General features: G+C 30.7%; 2 protein-coding genes across 2 annotated transcripts; both read right to left on the minus strand.

Moving 5' to 3' along the window:
• Window positions 1-2,242: 2,242 nt before the first annotated feature.
• On the minus strand, window positions 2,243-4,605 carry LOC124925819 (cytochrome c oxidase subunit 6b-1-like). Its single transcript, XM_047465930.1, has 5 exons — window positions 4,468-4,605; window positions 3,608-3,937; window positions 3,433-3,515; window positions 2,638-2,719; window positions 2,243-2,543 (listed from the first exon to the last, which is right to left on the minus strand). The coding sequence occupies exons 1-5, from the start codon at window positions 4,507-4,509 to the stop codon at window positions 2,490-2,492; spliced, it is 591 nt and encodes a 196-aa protein (XP_047321886.1). The 5' UTR covers window positions 4,510-4,605; the 3' UTR covers window positions 2,243-2,489.
• A 1,536-nt stretch (window positions 4,606-6,141) lies between these two features.
• On the minus strand, window positions 6,142-10,423 carry LOC124923753 (phospho-2-dehydro-3-deoxyheptonate aldolase 1, chloroplastic-like). Its single transcript, XM_047463721.1, has 5 exons — window positions 9,821-10,423; window positions 8,511-8,788; window positions 7,446-7,722; window positions 7,114-7,359; window positions 6,142-6,550 (listed from the first exon to the last, which is right to left on the minus strand). The coding sequence occupies exons 1-5, from the start codon at window positions 10,352-10,354 to the stop codon at window positions 6,287-6,289; spliced, it is 1,599 nt and encodes a 532-aa protein (XP_047319677.1). The 5' UTR covers window positions 10,355-10,423; the 3' UTR covers window positions 6,142-6,286.
• Between the last annotated feature and the right edge of the window lie 4,695 nt (window positions 10,424-15,118).

The raw sequence follows: 15,118 nt of genomic DNA on the forward strand, positions 1-15,118 counted from the left end.
AAACCCACGGAAATCAACCACTAATCTCAATCAAACTTTTACACGTCTATTATCATTGATTAACCAACCACTAATCCCCCAATCACACACACCACTTATCACTCGGCAAATCAACCACCAACTCAATCGACCTCTAATCTTGTGACATCATGATATTTTGTTACTGACCCCTTATCACCCGACAAATCACCTCAAAATTAACTCGCGACCTGACTCAAGTATTTATTTACTCTCATATATATATATATATATATATATATAAATTAAAAAAATCTCCAAACCAACAAATGAAGAAAACTTTGTTTAAACATTAATATTATTATTATTATATATAAAAAAAAAACTTTCATATAACTTTTTTCCAAAATTCTAACTCAAAGTTATAAAAACAAATCATATTAAGGAAACAAAATTAGTCCTGAGTAGATTAATTGTTACAAATAAAAATTTCAGTATTGAGCAAAAATAATTTTTATTTTGTTAAAATAATAATAATAACAATAGACTTGGAAAGACGACTACTCGTACCTACCTTCTCATCGAGGTCAAGTGTCACACACCCATGTGAAACAATTATATGTAATAAAAACGAAAACAAACTTGATTGATGCAGATATGTCAATACTGAATACAAAGTCAATATGCAATAATGAATTTAAAACTATTTCTTATTTAAGTTTAGATTATATAATAATCTTATAAAATATATACATATCATTCCACCAACCCAACTTCCCTTCAATCAGTATTTTTAATAAAATTTAAATTTGAAACATAAATCCTTAAATTCTAAATATTATTCACTTTGAATTAAGGATATTACATCATTTTGGATTATTTTTTTTTTAATAAATTTAAATTTAGTTTTAACATGTCGGTTTTACTTAAGGTCTTATCTCATTGTCGAATTTGTTATATCAAATATTGAGTTGATTTGCTTATTGATATATTCTAATTAAACAAAAACATAAATATAATAATAATTTTTAAAGATAATCTTTTTAAACAATAGTAAAAGACTATCTTTAAATTTTATTTGTTAATCATAATATTTTATTTAAAATATATGAATTGATTTAGTTACTTGAATATAGCTTATATATTATCTTAATATATATTTAATATTAAAACCTTATATTCCACAATTTATATTGATTTGAGTATTCATTATACATTCAACTCTTATGAGTGAGACTAGTATAACATTTTTAAATTTTTATTTGAAAAAAAAAATTATAAGTTACTTGATCACAATTCAATTTTATACTAAACTTAAAGTACTTAAAAGATAGTGCTTTAGAATGATTTGTGTTCACTCATACCAGTGTTCTAAACGGCGGTAGGCGGTGGCGGAGCGGTAAGTGACTGCCTACTGCCTAGGCGGTGCCTAAACGGTGCATAAGCGGTTCAATATAAATATAATAAAGATGTTGTATAATTATTATTTTACTAAAAAGTCAAATTAATATTCTCTAACATAGTAATATTTAACAAAAAGAAGTAGACGAGCTGAAGAAGAGATAGATGATTAGATGATCGAAGAAGATCTAGATGATGGAGGTGAGGTGAATGAGATAAATGAATTAGAACATAAAGAGTCATTTCAAAATTTAAATAAATAGTGGGTGATAAAGAGTTTTATTTATTGAATATATATATATATATATTAATATTAGTAATTAATTAATTAAAAATAATAAATAATCCGATCTCATGTATAGGCGGAGCGGTATTGGACCGCCTAGGCGACCGCCGTTTAGAACACTGACTCATACTATGTTATTATTGTCAATTTGCAAAAGTGAGATTTGTCTCCGGTAATGTGTGGATCTTGTGTCTATTTCCCCTTTTATATATGAAATTATTAAATGTTAAAACCGAAATCAACTTCTCAACGACGGGTGGGTCTTGCAGTCTCACTTCTGCTTTTGCAAGAAGGTGAAATCGGTCTGGTCCCAACTTTCGTCCCACTCAACGGGTGGGTCTTGCAGTCTCCCTTTTGCTAGAAGATGAAATCGGGTTGGTCGCCCTGGAACCGCTCAACCATGATAAAATTCCAAACCAACCAAACAAAATCACTTACATTTAGTCCTTATGTTACCTCTATTTCCCTTGTGACTCTTCAACATTAAATTTAACCCATTAACTTAATACCCCTTAACAAAGGGCACTAACCTGTTCTTGGAGGTTCTTTTAACACAATTTCCTATGTTTGTTACTTACGAAATTTGGAAACGTTACATTCAACCTCAATACAAAGCCGACTACATTTCAAGAATTCAACCCGAAAAAAAAAAAAAGAGTTTTGATTATTGTTAGTACTCAAAAAAGATGGATAATAAGAGTGCTAAATAGATTTTTTGAAAAAGAAGATTAAAATTTACTGTATCTTTGCCTTTTTCAATCTCCTCTTTCCTGGAGCTTTTATTTTCTCAGTCTCAGAAAACAACATGGTTACAACCCCTTCAACAAGACAGGCTTCTCCCATTTTACAGTGGACCCGCAAATGTTCCATTTTCTCTTTGTTCGTTCCATCTATCAACCTGCATTTTTATTGCAACAATATTGAATTCGTAAGTGATTTTACTATAGTGTGCATCGAAAAAATAAGTAAAAGAGGAAAAAATAGTAAAATACCCATTCTCCCGGGCAAAGGGAACGATAATACTTGGCAAATTTATCACACTCCGGAGCATCATCACCCTTAGCAGCTACGCAACTGAAATAGTTGTTAAAAAACACACACATTAATAAATAATAATACAGCATGATACTAGTTTCTCTTAGGTTGTGTTTCGAAAAGCTATTATTTGGTATTGTGTTTCAATTCATATATGTTTGAAAAATAAATCATAGAATTGTATTAGGGGAGCTCAAAGAATCATAGAATTGTGATTCTTAAAGATTTGTTTGGTTATGGCGTAATTGGTAATGTTTTTTTATTTATTTTATTTAGAAAGCTAGCCTCACCCCTCATAGTTCATCACCCATACTTCAACTTAAGGCGTTCTGAGTGAGAATCGAAAGATCTCTTAAGCACAGACTTTTGTCACTTAAACTAACTAGTGGGTTGTAATTGGTTATGATTTTTAATTCCATAGTAATTCAAATTCTATGTCCAATTCCTTATTTGAAGTACTTACAAAAACTAACACATAATTGGAATTGCCCTCCCTAATCCCTAATGCCAATGTCAATTCACCTCAAACCAAACACATTAAAGACAACAACATTGCTACTTACCGATGATACATAATTGGAATTTCCCACTCTAATCCATAATGTCAATTCACCTCAAACCAAACACATTAAAGACAACAACATTGCTACTTACCGATGATACATAATTGGAACTTCCTACTCTAATCCCTAATCCCTAATGTCAATTCACCTCAAACCAAACACATTAAAGACAACAACATTGCTACTTACCGATGATACTCAATATACCGGGTGAAACAATGCCTTGTTTGATTAGTAGTTGGAAAGCGGAAATCTGCTGGTGCTGTCTCAAGCTACATATCATTCAGCATATATAAATCACCATGCAATGATAATATAAAAAATAATAATAGAGGATTAAAAATTAGAGCTTTGAGTCACACACCTGTATCTCAGGTTTTTCCTCCTCTTCAGTGACTTGATTTTCATCACTTTCAGTGGCAGCAGCAGCAGCTTCATCAGTGGCTTCACCGACGCTTTCATTAGAACTTTCAGTATTTTCACCAGCATCAGCTACTTTATCATCATTTTCTATAGCAGGAGAAGGAGGGGCTTCCACAGTAGGCTCATTTTCACTAGCAGGTTGAGTTTCCTCGGGTTTCTGAGAGATAGGAGCTTCCTCAGAAGGAGTTTCTAAAGGTTTTTCCGCCTCATCTTCAACAGGTTTAGTGACTATTTCCACCACATTCTCTTCCTTGTCCTTCAACAGATAGTCCTACATGTACAATTAATGTTCATGGAAATTTCTCACATTTATACATGGAAATCTCTTAATTCTCAGTTTTGAAAGAAAACCCTCTTAAATATCAATATTAAGAACCACAAACAATGGATCATAATGCACTTCCCTACTACTATTATGCAGGACATACTAGGGTTTTGTCAAGATTATATTTCTAAATCTCTAAGCTGATTCATACATATATGTTACTCTAGATCTCTTCACGATGCTAAATCGATTGTAATCGTACACGATTCATACAAAGATTGAGTACATAAGAGATATAATCAGATCAATTAATCAATTCAGTGAAAATTTCAACAATTCCAGCAACAAGTCATGAAAGTCAAAACTGATTAAAGTCGAATAAAACGATAAGAATCAAGAATTAACAGTTAATAATGATAAATGAAGTAACATTGAACAACATCAAGATGAGATAAGGAGAAATCCGAAATGATAGTAAGATTCAACGCATAAGTAAGATAATCTGATACAGAAATCGAAAGATCTAGTCTTTATACCTGGGATAGGCCTGAACCTTTGGCGGCTTCGACTTCCGCCATTGACAAAGAAGGAGAAAAGAGGAAAAGCTCAGCTGCGAGGGGCTAGGTTAGAGAGAGAGAGAGAGTAGAGTTACGCGCCAGACGGTGGAAGGAGGGTGAATTTCTTGTATTAGTATTTGGGATTAACCAATGGTTATTAGCCACGTTGCAGATTCCATTTGACATAAATTTGGGCTTTAAACTTCTTGTAATAGGCCCATTAAAAGCCCACACAAAATGTTGAGCTTTTAAAATTTTAAATAAAATCATTCATATTTGATAATCATATAAACTTGGTAAATGTTTGTTTTTATAAATGAGGAGCTTTGAGAAATTTGAACTAATTTGTGAAGGTAAAATTTGACAAATAAATGATTTTTTTTGTTAGGAGGAGTTATTTCTTATTAATTCAAATAAAGAGTTATATATGGAATATTAATTTATAAATATACAAAATAATATCTATCAAAATCAAGGAAATGAGAATTTTGATATTAAATATTATGATAAATTAAAAAAAATTAATGGAAAAGATCCAATAGTTTTGAAATTTCTTGAGATTGACTCCAAATATAAATTCGTTTAAGTTTCATAACGATAAGAGAAAAAGTAAAGCAAACAAAACAAATCAATCATGCGGTGTCAGAAGAATCTTTATCAAATATTCTGAACGGCAATGAAATTTGATCTTACTCGTGGCAAGCTGAAAAAATTATGTCAAGTTGTTAACAACTGACCATCTATATATATATAAAATCAAAATAATGAGAAACTCCTACAAAGATCGTTTTAATAACTCTTTATTGAACAAAAGAGAAACAATTCTAAATATGGTAAGTTCATCTCTTTTGCTGCTAAGAAAGAGATGTACACAAACTCAAAAAAGAATCGTCAAGACAATTAGCGGGTATGAAATATGAATAGTTAATAACCATCAAAAGATGAGATTATTATTCGAATAAAAAAATTTAGAACGAAAAATTCAATTTGAATAAACAATATGTTGAAATAAAAAAATACAACCACAACTCAAATCATTTTTTTTTTTCATTTTTGCTTTTAGAGTATAATTAATACTGATATATGATATATGTAGTTTTAAATGGAAAGTTTTCTTAAATGATGATAGTCAGATGGTAGAAAGAAATGAAGATATTGACCTCTTATCTGAAAGGCAGTTAGCTTGTCTGAATTTCATGGTCATTGAAGAATATAGTTGATAATTGACCACCAAACACATCAACATAATTGCTTTTTTTTTTTTTTTTATTTTCAATTTTCAGAACCAACTATTTATTATACCCTACATAAATATAAATGACAGTACTATGACATTTATAATTTGTCTGGAAATTTTTTATCTGACTTGTACTGTTTAAAACAAATTTTCTTCAATTTGAACGGTTAATTAACCAGTTCAAATTTGTGTCACTCACCTTAACTCTGATTTAAACTCTAATAAATATATAATATTTCTAAAATATTTATTTATTCTTCACATTTTTATGTCTTATAATACTATAAAATTTTTAATATATTAATACATACAAGATTAGTATATAACCTATGCATGATGTAAATGACAAAAAAATCATGCATGATCCTAGATATTTTTGTCCCATTCATGATATAAATGATTTAAAAGATGTGGAGTATAAAATAATGCATCAATTTCATTGCAATATGTAACACAAATAGTACATTTTTATGGCAAAGTCTTTTCCTCAAGTTTCAAACCGACCCAAATAAATTATAAGATAGAAAAATGGGAAAAGGGCTGTCAAGTGTCAATGGCAGCCTAGGAAGACGGTTGGATCTTGGAAACGAGCCGTCTCTTTCTAAGGCGCTCGGCTATGCTGAACGCGAGCTCCAACGATTGAGAGGCATTGAGCCTTGGGTCACAATGGGTGTGGTAGCGTGAACCTAGATCATCGAAAGTAACGGTTTTTGACCCTGACCCTCCGATGCACTCAGTCACGTTCTGACCCGTCATCTCAAGATGAACTCCTCCCGGGTGGCTCCCTTCTTGCTCATGCACGTCAAAGAAGGCTCTCACTTCGGCCTACACGATGAAAACACAATATGATTAACATATAAAAAAATGTTTAGTAGTATTTGCTATTTACTAAATTTTGTAGTTTAATCTCATATAAAACTCGTAGTCCAATAATTCACTATGTTTTATAAAAAACATCATCAATAATTGCTTCACTATTTGTTTTATTAAAATATATATAGAACTCAACTTTTAATAATATAAATTAAACTAAATTTGAACAAGAACAATAACAATTGAGTGAAATAATCCACCAAATCCACCAACAAACAAGTTGTTGGAATTTAAAGAAAAAAGAAAGAAAGAAAAGTTGTTGATGATACCTTTATAATAATCTAATGCCACCATTTTCTTTCTTTATTCTCTTTAGTTAAACAACCCCCATCAACCTCCTAACTTATTGCCCCAATTTAAAACTTTTTTTCTTTCTAAAACCTAAACTTACATAGAAATAAATTTTAAAAAAATATTTATGTTTGATCTTATCCAATAAATATTTTCAAATAAGACCAATAAGCTGATCATACCAATAATAAATATTTATGATTCAAATGGAATGAAAGGCTTACCATAATTGAATCAAATGGCCTAGTTTTGAGACCACAAGGTGCTTTAATTGTGTTACCATGCATAGGATCACTAACCCATGTTACAATTTGACCACTCCTCTTCACAGCTCTAATGAGATGTGGAAGTTTAACCCTCATATTCTCTGCCCCCATTCTTGCAATGATCGTTATCCTACCAGCTTTGTTTCCCGGATTCAATATCTCGATCAATTTAACAAGATCATTCGGATTCATCTTGTCACTCACCTATCAAAATCACAACAAAATCAATAAACAACAAATATGTGACATCCTACTCTAGAGAAACTAATGACAAACCAACAAAATAATACCTTAATTCCAAGAGGGTTAGCAACTCCTCTCAAGAACTCGACATGGGCACCGTCGAGTTGACGAGTTCTTTCACCAACCCAAAGGAAGTGAGCCGAACAATCATAGAATAGACCAGAAGTTGAGTCAAGCCTAGTTAATGATTGTTCATAAGGAAGAAGTAAACATTCATGAGATGTCCAAAATTCGGTTGTTTTCATCACTGGATGATCCATTGTTAATCCAGCAGCAGCCATGAACCCTAATGCCTCATCAACTCGGTGACCTAATTCCTTATACCTATTTTAACCCACCAAAATTTGGCCAAATTAGACCCCCCCAGAAAATCAAATAATGTTTACAATAACAAAAATGAACATAAGAAGGATGAATCGCCTCTTCTTAATTAGGGATTGATTCTAATTGGGCAGGAGTATAGTATCAAGTCCCCATCAAGTTCTTTTATGAGAAATTTAATTCAATTTTTCACATATTCCTTGTAAATCATATCAAATAAAACTACTAAAATACACTTTATTTCCTTCTTAAAAAAAATTACATTTCTCTACATATATTATAATCTTAAAAAAAATAAAAAATCAAATAACATTTATACTATAAAAGTTGAAAATAAAGGTCTGGTTTGATTTGGGTTTAATCTAAAGTTATCGTTAATTCATTGTATAAACCAAAACTTTATAATTATTAATCTTTTTGTACATAAAATAAAGAACACAAATTTTAATAATTTAAAATGAAATTTTTTTGAAAATAATATATAATTATCTAAATAACCCAAAAACAAACAAATCCTTATAATTCATCAAATTTTTGTTTTTAAATATTTATATTATTACATATAGATATAAAATTTAAATGTATTGTTCAAACTAAGGGCAATTGATTAATATTTTTTTTTATAAATTGCATTAAGTATTTAGATTAAATTATCAAAATATATTTAAAAAATGTAATAATGTGTTTTTGGTAATTTGTTTGAATATTTAGCCAATTTAATTTTAGAAAGTGGCTTATTAAAACTCAAATAATTCAGATTAAAATTCAAATCCTAAACTAAATAATCTCACCTGTCTCCTTGTTCATTATGCTCTGTAAAATCCAAATTCCATTGAGTAACCCTTTGCATAGCCGCATATCCTCCAGTTGCAAAAGCTCTCAATAGATTCAATGTCGCCGCCGATTGACAATAAGCTCTTATCATTCTATCAGGATCGGGAACTCTCGACTTTTCGTTGAACGCATCTCCGTTTATGTTATCTCCTCTGTAACTCGGCAATTTCACTCCATTCTTCTCCTCAAAAGAATCCGATCTCGGTTTCGCAAACTGACCCGCCATTCTTCCCACCTAAAGATCAAGAATTCAATTATTTTCATCTCTTCAATCAGTAATTCCATTCATATATGATCCTAAGAGAATAAAGATCAATTTGATTCTTATGAGATCATGTATATTAAGTGATGTTAACAATTCCTACCTATAAAATAAAAGTAACATATATATATATATATATATAATAATTTCTTTCATATTTGTTATTCAGAAATCAGTAAGATGACAATGAGGCGGGTCGGGATGAGCAATGAGTTTGCCATCCTCGTCCCGCTCTACTTTGGAGAGAAGTTTTTACTACCATCTTTGTCCTATTTAGTTTTGAAAAATCTCGGGAGAAACTATTTATACCATATTCTTTGAAAATTATTTTTTTTTATTGGTAAAACTATATAAAATGTAAAAAAATTGCAATTATATATATAAATATAATGATATAATTGAGTTGATTAGTATTTGAGACGAAATCAGAGAGAAATTGAGATTGAGACATAAATACCATCTCCGACCAATTAATTATCCAAACAAATATAATAAAAATTGCACTAAAATGGTGCAATTCTGATCAAATACACTTAGATCTAGACAAAAGTTAAAGTTATATTTATGGGTAATTCTTAAAAGAAACTTACATTAATTTACCTGCTTTATTCTTAAAAATTATATATATAATTGTATTTATTAGTATTTGAGACAGAATTCGAGAGAATGAGATCAAGACATAAATACCAAATAACTACAAGAACAAATACAATAAAAATCGCACTAAATCCTTCAATTCTGATCAAATACACTTAGATCTAGACAAAAGTTAAAGTTATATTTATGGGTAATTCTTAAAAGTAGACCAAAACCTACATTAATTTATCTGTTTTATTAACCCAACTTCATCTTGAATCCATCTTTACCGGTCAACCAGAAAAAATCGTGAGAAATTTATGAGAAAATTATAATTATTATTTTTAGTTAGGTGTTGATTTCTATTTAAAACTTCTCATGTTAAAAGTGAAATGAAAAATAATAACAATTCCATTGATATCACCATACCTTGATAACCGGCATTTGACCACCAAACATAAGAACAGCACCCATTTGCAACAGAATCCTAAAAGTATCACGAATGTTATTCGCATTAAACTCTTTGAAACTCTCAGCACAATCTCCACCTTGAAGAAGAAAAGCATTTCCCATCGCGGCCTCCGCCAATCGTTCCTCCAAGCTTCTAGCTTCTCCGGCGAATACAATCGGAGGAAAAGCATCGATTGTCTTTAGAACAGATTCAAGTTCTTCCTGATTCGGGTATTCCGGCTGCTGCAGAGCTTTCTTACTCTTCCAGCTCTCTATACCCCACTTTTTATCAGTTTTCGCCGGCGCAGGGACAGCCACGGATGATGTGGCAGCTGAGGTGGCGACCTTGGACGGCGACGGCTTCGATGAGTCTGGTGAATGGACGGCTGATATGGGTTTAAACGATCTGGTTATTAAAGAAGATTGACGGGTTTTTGGAGATGATGGAAATTGATGGGATTGAATTGATGAGGATTTGGAAGAGAGGAGAGAGCTGGTGCTAGTGGCTGCCATTGATGAAAACAGATGAAGAAGAAGAGAGATGGTACTTGAAGAAGAGAGGGAGAAGGGAAATGGTGTTTTATAATGGAGGAATTAGGTGAGATGGTGGAGGAGAGGGTTGTTGGCGCCGCCGTGGGTGGTGGTGGTGGTAGGTGGCCTCATGATGTTGCATTTAGATACAAATTAAATAATTCTTCTTTTATAAGGGTAGTTTATTTGATATAGAATTCTTTTTTTTTCAAATAATATGATTAACTATGTGGTGTTAACTTTTTTTTTTTTTTTTTTTTTTTTTTTTTTTTTTTTTTTATTATAAAGGAGAGTTAACATGATATCCCACAACCATGATACCCGCTTAAACTCAAAACGTTTTCAGATGAAATCGATGTCACGTAAAGTTTTGATTGGAATGTTGTTGAAAAGTTTGAATTATGTGGTTAAAATGACAAAATTAAAATTTTTTTTTTGGACTATCTGGTTGAAGATAAATCGTTGAATTTTTAATGATCGTATTTATCTTATGTATATTATTTATAAAAGTGTTATTATGATATTTTTTGAGATTTGTTATGAAAAGTCGGTAGATTGATCGAGAATTAATTCTTCTTCTTATGATTTATTTTATTGGAATTGGTCTTTTTGGTAATGTGTTTGTAAATTTTTATTATTTTTTTAAAATTTATTATTTGTCATGTTTAATTTTTTTTTTTTATATCATTTTTAATATACATTATTGACCGTATTGAATAAATAAATAGAGATTTATTTGATATTCATATATAACTTTAAAGGCTAATTTTGATATTTTTACATAAATTAAGGTCACACAGAAATTTATGTTTTACAACATAAAGTCAATCCAATCAATGAATAATTAGGACCCAATTATTAAAATTCAATAGAATAGTAAACTTCCCAATTTTAAAATATATCCATTTATTCTTTTAGATTCTGATATATGACCTAATAGTACAACTCACACTTTCTTTAATAAATTTATTATTATTAATTTAAAAAACTAACACCATTCATTTTTGTTAAGTTTTTGAATTAGGTGATGTATCCGATTATCTTACTTATTAGGTAGTTAGGTACTGAATTCGATTGGTATTTATTATTTAGTATTTTATTTAATTCCGAACAGTTTGGTAACACAAATACTTGAATTTTATTATTTATTTAATTAAATAATAAATGTTGTGAGTTTTTAATGGTTGTTTTAAATTTCTAAGTTAAAAAAAAATCACAATATTTACAAGTGTATTAAATATAATTATAACTATTATGTCTAAAATTTAAATTATAATAATATTTAAAACAATTTCAGCCTAATATTAGAAAAGAACTTAGAAATTATTCAAATTTTATGTATAATATATTATTAGAGATCTATTTTTAGTTAGGTCATTGGTTTTGATATAATATATATATTTTAAAACATTTTTACTGAATTTTAGTTATCAATATTTCTTACTTAAATCTGACCTTCAAATAGATATTAATAAGCTCCTTTACCAACCTTTCTCCTTTTTTTGAATCATTGACCATTGAAAAGAGGAAGGAATCAATTAAAGTCCAAACTTCAATTACAACATTATCTAATAAACATTTTTGTCACTAGTTAAAACTAGTTTTTTAGTTCAATTTATTTGACTTACTTCTATTTAAATTTAAATAATTACAAAAGTTTATACACTTGCTTAGTGCTCTTATAATAGAGTAGTAACCTCACAACTCTTTTTTTTTTTTTGTAAAGTCGAGATCTTCTTAACCAAATGATTAATATATATTTTTTTTTTGTAAGTAATTGAATTACATTCAAATAAACATACCATTGTACTTAAATTTGTGTTTTTTTACATAAATTTGAATCTTGATTTATTTTTGGTGTTTACAAATGAAATGAAGAAAAACCTAGAATAAAGATTAATCAATAATGAAAAATTGTCTAACTCTTTTATCTTTATATTTTCTCAATAAACTAGTCACTATCAATAATCTAGATAGTCAAATACTCCTCACGAAATGATTGTTTTTCTCGAGTATTCGATCTGAGTGTTTCATTTAACTTTTGTTTAAATCTTTTGTGTCTTTCTTTAAAAACTTTTTTGTGTGTAATTTATTAAATAAATTTGAAGAGTGTTATTATGCTATCTTGTTGATACAAAATTTACAGAAATGTAGAAGTTGTCTATTTGAGTAGTTACTACCAAATTTTAAAAAAGTAATAAGAGATTCAAAATTGTGTTTTTATTAAATTTTATAGAGTTTGTAATGAGTAATTTTGAAGAAAGTGAAGTATGTTGGTTGTTTTGAAATTATTAAAAAAAGTATATAGAATGGTGCAAATAAAGAAAAAACTTTTAATCTTCAAATATAATTTAATCAGGTATATAATTATAACTGAATGGTTTAAATTTATAAATAAAATTAACATTATTAAATACAATATGTAACACAAAAAATGATTTTTTTTATAAAAGAATTTTCGAACTCGATTGTCGTATCTCATAACTTACCTTTCCCTCGAGTCTAGTGGAAGATGAACGCCCAAACCTGAAACCATGTTGTCAACGGAGGCAGTGTGTCGTCTTGGACAGAGGTCGTGTGCAAGAACCTAAGGCCTCTAATGAAAAAAAATCTAAATTAAGGCTGTGTTGGTTGAGATACGAAAATCATCAGTTGTGTTCATCTAGATACTTGTCCAATTTGCTAAAAAGCAAGAACAAAGTATTTTGAGGTCTATCAAATACATCTCGATCGTAAAAACGAGGCAATAAATAAATAAGAATACTCACCGATGTTGAGATATTGAAATCACTATTTGTTGTTCATTTAGATCCTTGTCTAATGTGCGAATATAAGAACACAAATGTATCGACTCTATCAAATATATCCCGCTTATAGGAGAAATGCCCAAAAGCCTTACAGTTCGAAACATGTTGACTTCCAGATCCGAGAAGTGAGACTAAACCTCATGGTGGATGGTTGAAAAATTAAGTATAATCTGAACCTCAAAATAACATTCGAGCAAATAAATCCATCAAGAATGCTTAGGGCAAAATGTCTGTGCGAGAGACCAAACTCAGAACTGACGACGATTATCTCGAAGAATATTAGTTGCGTATGATCTCCTCTTGAAACATTCTAAAGAATGATGGACTGAACCGATTTCTAAAGATGTTTCAATCTAACGCCGCTAAAATGTCGAAGAAGAGTGGGAAAGACGTTAAAACCAAAAAGGTTAAAATGGTCTAACCCCTGACTTATATGCAAATGACGAAAATAACCAGAAGACCCTACCTTTCCAATAGGGGAATTTGATTAACGTAATAAAATGAACATGTTTCGACAAATTATGTGATCAATAGTTTCCAGAGCGAGTTCTATGAGTTTAAGCATTGATTGTCAACAAATTGAAAGTTGTTTTCCTTTATTGTATTTTATGAAATTAGGGCTTATTTAATTTTTAATGTGTTTGAGCCTCTATGTATAAGTAATTTAGAGTTTCTAGACTATTTTACTCATTTATAAGGGTTGTTTGTAAATGTTGATATATAACACTTAAGACTTTCAAGACTTTTCTTATTTAACAAATATTATTGTCCTTCTCAGTTTTTCTAGAGTTTCATTTATTCATAATTGTTCTTAAAAGATCCGATAATCAGAACAAACATTTGGTATCAGAGCCTATCTAAAGAATATGTCGTCAAAATCAACCAAAGATGCAGCGACAATGAATATCAAAAGAGAAGGGAACATGACACTCTCATATCCATTACTCATGAAGAGTAACTACTTGGGTGGGAGTTGAAGATACGGGTAACCTTACAAGCACAAGGAGTGTGGGAAGCCGTGATGCTTGATGAGGTCGACAAACGGAAGGACCTCCATCTATCAAGCGCTCCCTGAGGACGTCCTTTTCATGGTGGCCGAGAATGATGCTGCCAAACTAGCGTGGGAGACGCTAAAGACAATGCATGTTGGAGTGGAGAGAGTTAAGGAGGCAAAAGTGCAAACCTTGAAGACACAATTCGAGGCGATTCACATGAAGAACAGAAAATTAGTGGATGATTTCGCCATGAAATTGACATCCATCGTGACTGGTATTCGCTCGTTGGGAGAGAAAGTGGAAGAGATCTCCTTCATCAAGAAGTTCCTTAGAGCCATACCACAAACATACATGTAAATTGTTACAGCGATTGAGAAATTTGGTGACCTCAAGAATATGACCGTCGAGGAGATCGTCGGTTGTCTCAAAGTATACAAAAAGAGACTTTGCGACTACGTAAACCAAGAAGAGGAACACATATTGCTCACACATGATGAATGAACGACACAAATGAAGAAAAATAGAGAAGTCAATTTTTCTTATGGATCGTCGAGTCGTAGCAGCAACGGTGGAGATAACTGAGGTCGTGGTAAAGGGTAAGGTCGATGGCGAGGTTGTGCAGAAAGCTCACCTCAAAATGAAGACACCAAGACCCGCAAAGATAAGAGCATAATGAAGTGTTACACTTGTCAAAAATATGAGCACTATGCGTCTCACTGTCCTAACAAAAGGTCTGAGGATGAGACAAACTTCACTAGCTTCTATGACGAGGAGCCAACACTAATGTTTGCTGAGGTAGTGACGAATTCTTTGCCCAAAGACGATAAGGAAAACCTCACTAGCTTGTATGATGAGGAGCCATAATTAATGTTTGTTGAGGGAGTAACAAATACTTTTCCCGAAGATGAGGAGACAAACCTTGAAGAGTTCGTACAAGAACCGTT

The sequence above is a fragment of the Impatiens glandulifera genome, chromosome 2 (assembly GCF_907164915.1).
Source record: "Impatiens glandulifera chromosome 2, dImpGla2.1, whole genome shotgun sequence".
NCBI classification, from domain to species: Eukaryota; Viridiplantae; Streptophyta; class Magnoliopsida; order Ericales; family Balsaminaceae; genus Impatiens; species Impatiens glandulifera.

What these genes read in the sequence shown, in the direction of transcription:
- LOC124923753 (XM_047463721.1), bottom strand. Translation starts at nt 10,354, where the DNA reads ATGGCAGCCACTAGCACCAGCTCTCTCCTCTCTTCCAAATCCTCATCA. An exon ending in GTCAAATGCCGGTTATCAAG is followed by an intron (nt 8,789 to 9,820) that starts GTATGGTGATAT and finishes CTTGATCTTTAG; the next exon opens with GTGGGAAGAATGGCGGGTCA. An exon ending in GGCCATTTGATTCAATTATG is followed by an intron (nt 6,551 to 7,113) that starts GTAAGCCTTTCA and finishes TTCATCGTGTAG; the next exon opens with GCCGAAGTGAGAGCCTTCTT.
- LOC124925819 (XM_047465930.1), bottom strand. Translation starts at nt 4,509, where the DNA reads ATGGCGGAAGTCGAAGCCGCCAAAGGTTCAGGCCTATCCCAG. An exon ending in AAGGTTCAGGCCTATCCCAG is followed by an intron (nt 3,938 to 4,467) that starts GTATAAAGACTA and finishes TTGTACATGTAG; the next exon opens with GACTATCTGTTGAAGGACAA. An exon ending in CGGTATATTGAGTATCATCG is followed by an intron (nt 2,720 to 3,432) that starts GTAAGTAGCAAT and finishes CAACTATTTCAG; the next exon opens with TTGCGTAGCTGCTAAGGGTG.